The sequence below is a fragment of the Scatophagus argus genome, chromosome 20 (genome assembly GCF_020382885.2).
Source record: "Scatophagus argus isolate fScaArg1 chromosome 20, fScaArg1.pri, whole genome shotgun sequence".
Taxonomy (NCBI): Eukaryota; Metazoa; Chordata; class Actinopteri; family Scatophagidae; genus Scatophagus; species Scatophagus argus.
Window position 1 is genome coordinate 20,393,024 of NC_058512.1, and position 10,488 is coordinate 20,403,511.

At 40.9% G+C, this 10,488-nt stretch overlaps 1 protein-coding gene across 1 annotated transcript in view; it reads right to left on the reverse strand.

Moving 5' to 3' along the window:
• sptlc1 (serine palmitoyltransferase, long chain base subunit 1) overlaps window positions 1-10,044 on the reverse strand; it is a 35,252-nt gene extending 25,208 nt beyond the window's left edge. The window contains exons 1-3 of the mRNA XM_046375058.1: window positions 9,929-10,044; window positions 3,952-4,059; window positions 3,768-3,862 (exon numbers count right to left, since the gene is read on the reverse strand). Coding sequence (XP_046231014.1) covers window positions 3,768-3,862; window positions 3,952-4,059; window positions 9,929-9,982 — 257 coding nt within the window. The 5' untranslated portion in view covers window positions 9,983-10,044. The remainder of the gene's footprint in view (window positions 1-3,767; window positions 3,863-3,951; window positions 4,060-9,928) is intronic.
• Between the last annotated feature and the right edge of the window lie 444 nt (window positions 10,045-10,488).

The following is a 10,488-nucleotide window of genomic DNA, read 5'->3' on the forward strand; positions in this document are numbered from 1 at the left end:
AATTGACATCTTCAAATGTCAAACAATTAAAGCTTGAGGAAACGAGGCAAATGTTTCAGAAAACGGTAGACAATTCTATACTCCACTTCATTATTCAAGCTTCTATAACATTCTATATTTCCTTATTCTGCAGTTTCTACAAGCTAGTCAGAGGCAAGTGTTGTGGCAATGGAAACATTACAAATGCGATGAAGGAAAATGTACTTCAGTACTTTCACATAAGTAAAATGATGAACACAACTTTTACTTGTATTGTAGTAACATTTGACCAGCGGTATCTGTACTTTGACTTAAGTACCGAAGTTGAGTACTTCGTCCGCCTCTGTGTACAGGTCATATTGGCATATGGCATCCTCCACCACCACCTTCTCCTGGTATGCAAACTGCAGTGGGTCAAGTGCATGACAGACCCGTGGTCTAAGTTGGTGTAACGGCAGCTGTTCCATGGTCTTCATGACAGTCGAAGTCAGGGTGACCGGTCTGAAATCGTTCAGCTCTTGAGATTGTGGCTTCCTGGGGACAGGAAGGTATCCACTAGAGGGATTCCTGACACATGCCAGCATTTTTGCTGGGGCAAAACCTCCTGAGCTGGCCACTCACCTGGGCCGCAGCGATGGTGGTTCTAGTGGGGATGGCGGGTGATGTCACCATATCCAGCAACGATGGCAGGAGGTGTGGGTGTGACAGCTGGACAGGTCACAGTAGAAGCAGAAGTGGGGGCAGTCAAACCTGTTGAAAAAGGTGTTGAACTGGTTTGCCCTATCCATGTTGAGCAGCTGCCTGTGATAATCTTCATACCATACCAGACCTCCCTCACACTGTCCTCCTCCGCCTTGCTTCTGTATTTCCCTTTCCCCTCCTTCAGCCAGACACTGAGTTCCCACTGCCCAGGACTTGTTATCAGAGAAGCAGTTCTGGTGGGAACACAACATCCATACAGAAGTGGTGCAGTCTGTGATCCCGTCTAAGTCCTCACCGCATGCTTCCTGCAGCACTGCCCAGTGGACTGAAAGCAGTCCCCCAGGGCTGCTTCTGCCTCAGATAACCACTTCCTGAAGGTGCATGTAGTGGTGGGTTGCCTCACTACTCATGGTTTGTAGTGAGGCTGGAGCTGAATCATATTGAGGTCCTATTTTTACAGTGGTGGCCTTGTATGCATCCTTCACATTTGCATACGGAAGGTCTATTGTCCTATTTGCCCTGGTTTTACAGTCCACATACTGGGAAAAAGCAGGCAGTGTAGAGTCCAGTGTGATGTGTCTCCAGAGATCAGCATGAAGACTTGGTGTTGCGTCTGTAGTCTCATGACATTTGAGTGGATGATGTCACAAGTGTCTATATGTGCACATGGGGGACTGAAAACACACAGCGATGGTATGAGAACCCTATGGGCATATAATAAGGCCGGAGACTCATGGCTTAAAGTTTGATGGCCTCGCAGCAGTTGGTCATCTTCACTGTAACGTGCCCAGGGTTGCACCATCTGGTGTTGATCAACAGTGTGAGTCCTCCACCTTTGTTTTTCCTACTTGCCTTAGTGTCCCTGTCTGCTCTGACTGTAGCGAAGCCTGGCAGATCCATTGTAGCACTGGGTATTCTAGGAGTCAGCCAGGTCTCTGTGAAGCACAGAAGACAGCATTCCCTGTAGATCCTCACGCTGTTCACTAGTCCAGCCAGCTTGTCCATCTTTTTAGTCCTTGAGTTGACATTCCCCATAACCAAAGAAGGAGCCGTGGGCTTGTGTCTCCACCGCCTTGCTATACACCTAGCCTTGAGCTTGGCGCTGGCTCTGCAGCCTCAGTATGGCCGTCTCACCTCCTGAGGTAAGTGGTAAGTCACCGGTGCTGGTCGTTGTCTGGCACAGACTCCCTAAATTCTACTAGCATATTCATGTTCAACGAGATGCCAAAACACGCTGGACCGTGCATATAGTAACATCAGGGAGGGGTATAAAGTCACCTGTCCATATTTAGGCCAGTCTGACCACCTAGCTCTCCTTCTCACCAAAGCACACAGATCTCTTTCATTAAGAAAACTATGTCTAGCTTCAGGTACCCAAGGACACAATCCCACAACTGCAGGACTGCTTTGAGCGGACTGACGGGTACCTATTTGCACAGCAGGATCTAGCAGTCTATACACCCACTGTTCTGGTCTACATTCAGAACTGCATTGATCATGTCACTGTTGAGAAACAGATTAGATGTTATCAAAACAACAAACCATGGATGAACAGGCATGTCAAGCTGCTGCCGACGGACTGAGATGCAGCCTTTAGGTCTGGAAGCATGCCATTATACAGCATTGCAAGATTCAACCTAGAGAAAGGTATCAGGCAAAAGCAGCCTACAGGAGCAGCAGCACTAAGGTTGCAGACAACGATAACAACAATGCAGTGAGTTCAAATTCTTGGGAACATACATTTCTCAGGAACTGACATTGACTATTAACACCACCGCCTCTGTGAAAAAAAGCACAGCAGTGTCTGTGCTTCTTATAGTCACTGAGGAAAGTAAATTTGTCCCAGGAACTGTTGCTGTCCTTTTACAAATGTTCAGTGGAAAGCATCCTCACACACCACATTCTGGTGTGGTTCAAAAGCTGCACCATGGCTGGCACAAAGGCTTTGGAGAGAGTTATTAAGTCAGCACAGGACATTATAAGGACAAAGCTTCCTTCACAACAGATATATACAGATATATACAGAGCCAGATGCCTGTGCAAAGTCACAAATATATTCCAGGACTGTTCACATTCACGCAGCGGTCTGTTCACATTGCTGCCCTGGGAAACATTATCGGTCCATTAAGGCCCACACCTCCAGACTCACAGACAGACAGAGAACAGTTTTTATCCAAGTGCTATAAAAGAACTCTTAATCAACATTTAGGACTATGTAAAACAAATATTTGGGACTGCACAATAGATTTTACTTTATTTTACATGTTTTATCTTGCTACTTATTTATTCCATTCTTGCCTTTCTATCTTTACACTTTTATTCACCTTATTCCCTTACCACAAAGAGTTGCTTCTGATTTTCATTGTTCAACTGTGCAAGAACAATAAAGGCATTCTTATCCTTAATTCTATTCTCTCTCTCTCTACCCATTATCAGCATGTCAATGTCATATTGCTGAAATGAACAAGACAATATCTTCCTGCTAGACAATGCAGCGTGATGTAAATAATTCTAAAAATAATTAGAATACCGTTAATGTATATACAGAAGCTTGAATTTATTGTAGTTAATTACAAATTCAATAGTGGGTAATATTATATAGCCAAATGAAAAACCTCAATATGAAACACAGCATCAACACAGACATGATGGGACTGCCAGTGGAGAGCTAATCAGTTTCAACAAGGATGAAACTTGATAACTTCAGACTTTAAGTGTTCAACTTGTTGCACCAGACCCCTCATTAACACAGCCCTAGCCATCTTGGCAAAAACAAAGTACGTCACTAACAAGCAGCTTTCTAGAGATGTTAAATATGTCCGATACAAAACTGTTAGAATCAGACAATGAGGTTGTCTTACTTGACATAGTAAATGTAAAAATATCACCAAAATCTTGTGAGTAACACTGATCTTATTAAAAGTGTTACTTTTGGGATTTCTAAATACCCCAGTACACCATAAAAACCATTATACTGTCCTCACAGCGCTGGCGTGAAGATAGAGAACACACTTGGACGGACATTTGGCTTCAGCCAATATTTAAAAAGAGTAAGTAAAGCAGGGGGGTGTTTTTGTGTGTTTTACCCTGTGACTACATCATATCTGAGAGAAGGATGGTCTTTGGAAACAGGAGGAACTAGAGGCTCTGGCTGCCACTCTTCAATCAGGTCCTCCTTTTCCTGTGAAGTGGAACCACACGACAGCTGTTTGTTGGCACAAAGACATCAACCCCATAGCTTTGTGTTTTTACAGCATTTGTTGAATTTACCTTCTCTGTCAGTTTATATGTCTCATGAAGTTTGTAGGTCTTTGAGAACAGAAGTCTAATGATCCACAGTATGAGGATCCCCTCCAGAATCAGGTGATAAGCAGGTGCCTGAGGAAGACAAGGACATGAAGATTATTTTGGTCCCAGACTAGTAATTTTAGGGGAATCTTGCAACTGAATTGTGGTTATTTATGTATAACAATTTGCCATGTTGACTAAGCTAACATGTCTTGGGAAGATTCATTTCTATTTTTAGCCTCAGTAGTCACGTAGTGAGCTAAGCTAGAAGTTACTCTACCTTAAATGAAGCTTGAAAGTCCAGAGAAATGTGGAAATTTTGAAGGTATTTTTTTAAACATAAAGAAACAACTTCAGTCCAGCCAAAGTTTCTTCAGAGGAAGAAACTCTCAGTCAAATGGATACACAGGCAAAATGTTATGTTGAGTTCTTTAATAAATATTAAACCGTACTCTCTGTTCTACTTGCACCAAAACCAATTTCCTTAACTAATTACACAATTACAAACTAAGCTTGAGTGTCTGTATTTCCCTGCCGCAGAGATGTTATAAACATCAGCCCAAGGATTTGTAATCCGAAATGCTTCACTAGGCTACCCTTACACGTATGTATAGCTATATTGACATTTATCCTTTACATTTTTATTTCAAACCATAGCAGAGTTTAAGAAACGCTATATCAGTGTTATAGAGATCAGAAACAAACTATTATGCCAGTTTTGGGAATCACTGGGTAACTTTAGCAGGTTTACAGAGTTAAATAAAAGGTGTATTAAGGTGTACTTAAGGTGTTAGCTTAGTAATCCTGTAGTATGATATAAGAAAGCTTGGGTTCTTATGTCCTATCAGCACAGATCAAGACATCACATTTGAGACAATGTGTTAAAACTGTCAATTTATTAGAGGTGAAAATGTAAAGAAGTGAAAATGGTCTTCATGCCTAAAGAAAAGAAAAATGAACATTGAAACTTGAAAATGCATACAGTGTAAACTACGTATTTGGTTTTATATCAGTCTCCCTGCACAACTATTTGGCATCATCACTTGCATTTGTGGTAACAATGTGGGAGTCTAATACTAAGCTGTCTCTGTGTCACTTTATCACTCTGTATACAAATGCATAACCCCAGCCTTTGACAAAGAATATCAGGGAGATCACAAACTGCAAGAGCTGGCACTAGATAGCCTGTTTTCATCAAGAGTCCATATGGCAACAAGTACTGACAGAAGTGTTAAGAGTTTCAGTCATATAGTTGCATTTATGATTCTAAGAACATCACAATTTACAGTAAATCTGAAGGAGCTACATGAAAGCAAATATGTAGGAGACTGAGGTTTTGAATATGAAATGTGAAAAGATATATTCTCGCCAGGCTCACAAGTAAGTATGGGGCAAGGTTAACCACTTTGTTCACCAATGATTGAATAAAGGATATTACTATGCACTCAGCAACTCTTTGTAAAACCACTGTTGAACACAGCTTTCAAATGACTGCATTCTGTTTCTATTTGCATTTACATGAGTTTTACCTGTGCTAACAGAGATACATCAATTTGTTGTTTTCTCTATCCACTCTTTATCAAATCCATTCTACTTGAAAATTCCAAAAGAAAAAAAAAAGAAAGAAAACCTTGAGCAAAAAGCATATAGCCTGTTAGTCAGGAAGAAGGGAAGCAAAGAAAGTAAAATGACAAATAAAACAGAAAGGGTATGTGGTTTGGGCAACAGCTGTGGATGTGGATCCCGGCGACTCAAACCCCGGACAAAAACTCTGGCTATGTAGGGTGAGGAGCCGCTGCTCCTCCACATCGAAAGGAGCCAGTTGAAGTGGCTTTGGGATCTGTTTCGGATGCCCCCTGGACACCTTCCTGGGAAGGTATACCCCACCGGGAGGAGACCCCGAGGACGACCCAGGACACGCTGCAGGGACTATGTCACTCGGCTGGCCTGGGAATGCCTTAGGGTCCACCCGGCAGAGCTGGAGGAAGTGTCTGGGGAGAGGGAAGTCTGGGCATCCCTGCTCAAGCTGCTGCCCCCGCAACCCGGTCGCGGATGAAGTGGAAGAAGATGGATGGATGGATGGATGGACAGAAAGGGATGAAAATAAGAGGTAAAGAAGGAACAAGTGAAGTGAGGAATTAAACCAAAAGGGATGAACAGCGTTAATGAAGCAAATACAAAACGAGAAACCAACGTAGAGAGGAACTACTGCGTCACTGTTAACTTTAAATTTTTCAACCACCAAATTACACCAGTTAATACAACTAGGCACAATTATGTTAAGAAACTGATTAAATAAACTAGAGTTACTGCACAACAGTAAAGTTGCAGTTTACATCTATGACTGTCCTGACTCAACCTGAAGTGACTGATAGAGAGTTCTGTCACATCACTGTCGCATTCAGAATCACATGAAGCTCAACATCATCAAAACCAATGGGCTTGTGGAGAACCACACTGCTTAAGATAAGAGTCTTTATTGTCATTGCACAGTTGTACAGTCTACATTAGTACAACGAAATTGGGGCACAGTTCTCCTCTCAGTGCAGAAGTATCAAATAAATAATAAATAACTAACTAAGCAAGGCTAAAAATGCACTTATCAAAAAAAAGATAAAAAAAGATAAAACAAAATATTGCACATGTTAGCGTTGCACAGTTATGTAGATAAAATACTGCTCATATGTTTATTGCACCTGTCTTGCCTGTGGCTGGAACGACACGATAGTGTCAGATGTTTTCATTTAATAGGACTATTGCCCTGTTGTAAAAACTGTCCCTCAGTCTGTTAGTCTGTGTTTTTAGTACCCTAAAACATCTGCCAGAGGGCAGCAGCTCAAACACCCAGTGTCCTGGGGTGTGTACTGTCTCTCACAATGCTGCATGCCTGTTTGTGTGCCATGGTGCAGCTGGAGAACCACCACACAGAGATACAGCACATCAGCACACTCTCAATGGAGCAACGGTAGAAGACGGTCAGTAGCTCTCTCTTCAAGTTGATGCTCCTGAGGATCCTCAGAAAGTGGAGCTACCCATTCTAAAACATGGATACTTTTTTTCAGGCTGGAAGCACAGAATCTATACAATCAGAACAGTTTCAAGGGGAGCACCCAAGATTAGTACCAACAATTCATCAATTCTAACCAAATATGAATGAATTTAAATATGATCACCCCTACTGTTTATGAGTTATGGCGTTCAGGCAGCAGAAACTGCAGCAATGATGAGAAGGAAGGGGATGAACTATCATGGAGGGACAAGCCCTTGCACGACATGTGCCACTGACAGATAGAGGCAGTAACTGGTATCATGAAATCCTACCAACAGCTGGAAAAAGCTGGACTGAAGGACAACACAGAAACACTAATCAAGGCAGCAAAGGAACAGGCACTCAGATCAATAGAGGCTGGGGCCTACCACACAACAGTGCGAGCACAGTCCTCTGAACAGCTAAGATACTGCGCAGAACCCTCAAACTCCAAGGCGTCTGGTAGAGGACCTGAGCTTGAGGAAGACACACACCACTCCAGAGGGGGTGAGAAAGGGATATATATATATATGTACACGCACCTGTACAATGTGTGTGTGTGTGTGTGTGTGTATATATACAAAGAACTGTGACAGGTTTAGGGAGGTGTGGAATAAAATGACTGTACATACTGGTACACAACATAATCTAGCTTTGAGACACAGGTCTCCACGATTCTTAATACTAAAAACAATTGAAGGGTGGCTATAATTTTTTTGAAGAATATACCCAGACACTTGACTACAGCTGACCCCTACTCATTGCTTTGATAGTATTAACCACCTGTTAAAAAGGCACAAGAATACAGGAGATGACAATACTGATCACCACCTGGTGGTGAACTGAATGAGATGGCGGAAAAAGGTTGCCAGACAGACTTGGTAACACCTAATAAATCAGGTAGTGACGATGAACTAGTAACATCTGGTAGAGGCCCCCATTCGTCAGGTCGGGAAGCCAGAAGGACTGGCAGTTGTCAAAGCAAAAACCCAAGTGTGAGAGGAGTTGTTTATGGTTATGAAGAAAGATTTTCCGTTGGCGGAATAGCATTGTCCAAAATATCGTGGTATGCTGAAGCATTAAGGTTTCCCCTCACTGGAAGTAAGGGCCTAGCCCAACCCCTGAACAGCCCCATACCACACCTGAATTCAACGATGAAGAGGTGTCTGAATACTTTTCTCTGTATAATGTACTTGGGTCAAGCCCTAGGGGCAATTCTTCAAATCCACAATTTGATTTGATTTTTGATTTTAACAAGGTGACTGAATTTTCAAGTGAAACATTTTTTGCAGCACTGACTGCTAAGCCATTGTTAGACTATCAAGTCCTGAATATCAACATATCATTGGTTTAAGGGCCTGACAACTGTTATTTGTTAAATTTAAAATTCTTCTTTAAAAAGATAGAAAAAGGAGCTGCATGGTAGGGTTGCCACAATAGCAGAATTTTAAACACTGTTATAGTACTAGCATAAAAAAATTATACTCAAAACCTCTGTCAATACCATGGAAAAAATTAGTCCAAGGGGCACAAAATAGTTGTTTTTTTTTTTCACTACTATTTACAACCTACATACAGTGCTGGTACAGAAAGTTCAGTTTATAAAAGCTGTCAAACTTCTGAAAAGTGACAAATAAATATGATCATACAGGAGAGTTAAGCTGCTGCTCCCTCCAGTGAAACCTGCTGGGTCCGATTAGGATGCCTACAGCAGCATCTCCAAAATGTTGGCACAATTCTCCAAATAGGTAGTATGTGGATAAGTGACCATATATTTACTTTATCACCATAAAAATGACAACTTGATAAAGTGACACATGACAGTTCTACAGGGAAAATTACTATTAATGGAATTTGTGAAACATGTTTTGTTTGTTAAGTTTCAGCAGGATATAAGCTCTATACAAAGTACGGACTGGCCTGTTAAGTGTTGCTTGCAACTTAAATATTGATCTTTGCAGCAGGTAACAAAGTATTAATTTATTTAATATGCTTTGTTTATTTATTTAGCATATATCCCCCCAGAATATTTGATGACCAGATGTGGATAATTCCATCCGCAGGATACCCACACACCACAGCGTCAAGAAATAGCAAATGCCCTGCTAATGTAAACTCTGAAAACCATCTTAAGCTTAACTTCATAACATTTCTAAGTTCTGGTTTATTGTGACTGTTGTGTAAGTCATTGTTAAGCTATTGATATGAATTTTAAAGCAGACTACAGCACTTTAAAGTAACACAAACCCAGCAACAGCAATTAGAAACAAATGACAATAATATACAAACAAGAAAGCTGTTTTCATATCAGTTTTGTAAATCGCAGTGTCTGCTAAATGTCACAGTGTTTGCTAAATGTCTTTATTGTGATTGAAGCAACCGTGACATGAACTCTGTATATAAGATAATCTCCTTTGGTCTAAGACTACAGATCTGATCAAACAGGAGATAAAGGAGACACTAACTGTACAAATGTATTTCTTTCCAGTTGTGTAGTGCATTACTTGATCTCACAAATCCTTATGACTATTGGGCAACATGAACAATTTCGTGGAATAAATAAATCAATGAACATTACATTTAACTTTGCTGTTAATCTTGGCTTCAAAGCTGTAACTCGAACAATAAATCGGTTTCCACTTCTGTGATGAGCTCCAGACGAAACTAGAGATAACGACTTCGTAACTTCGCTTCCTGGTTCTTACATCAACTGGAGCCCACCACAGAGATATACTATGCAGCTCATACAACAGGCGGTTGTGTGCGATTCTGACAAACGCCTTCCCCGACCATTATCTGACCGACAACTTTAAATTTAACAGTCCTGGACAAAAATAAAATAATAAATGTAAAGATAAACATATACGGAACCTACCTGGAAACTTTAGACGATGGTTCTACTCAATAGAGTTGCTGAAAAACTAGCCTTACCTCATAAAATGCTTGTACCATTTCCACCAACACCCACTGCTGCCCAGACGCCATGTTGGCTTTCCTTCTGCAACGTCATCACCAATGCTGCATTTAAGTTCCCCAATAAAATTGTAAACCTTAGCGGTGTACGGAGTACTATTTAATTCAATATTAAATAAGTACACATGCCAATTAAATAAATAACTATGCCCAAATTAAATAAAAGAAATAAACTTTTCTTTTTAAAAAACATTTCAGCACATTCTTTTATATATAAATGAGTCAATATACATTAAACATCAGTCAATCAGTCTTATTTTTAAAAGGACATTTTTCAAATGACTAATTTTATTTTTGCCTGGTAGCATTTATTTCCTAATTCCACATTTATTTCACAGCTCCTCTTATTTCTCTCTGTTATTTGCAAATGAGGGGCCATGATCATCCCACAACTTCACACCACAGCAACAGCTGCCGGATTCTCTTGTGCAGTCCATCGATAAAATATCGCTGTTAATACCCCTACTCTCTTATTGCACTGTTTGAAACTCACAAATAAAATACACAAGTAAATGAAA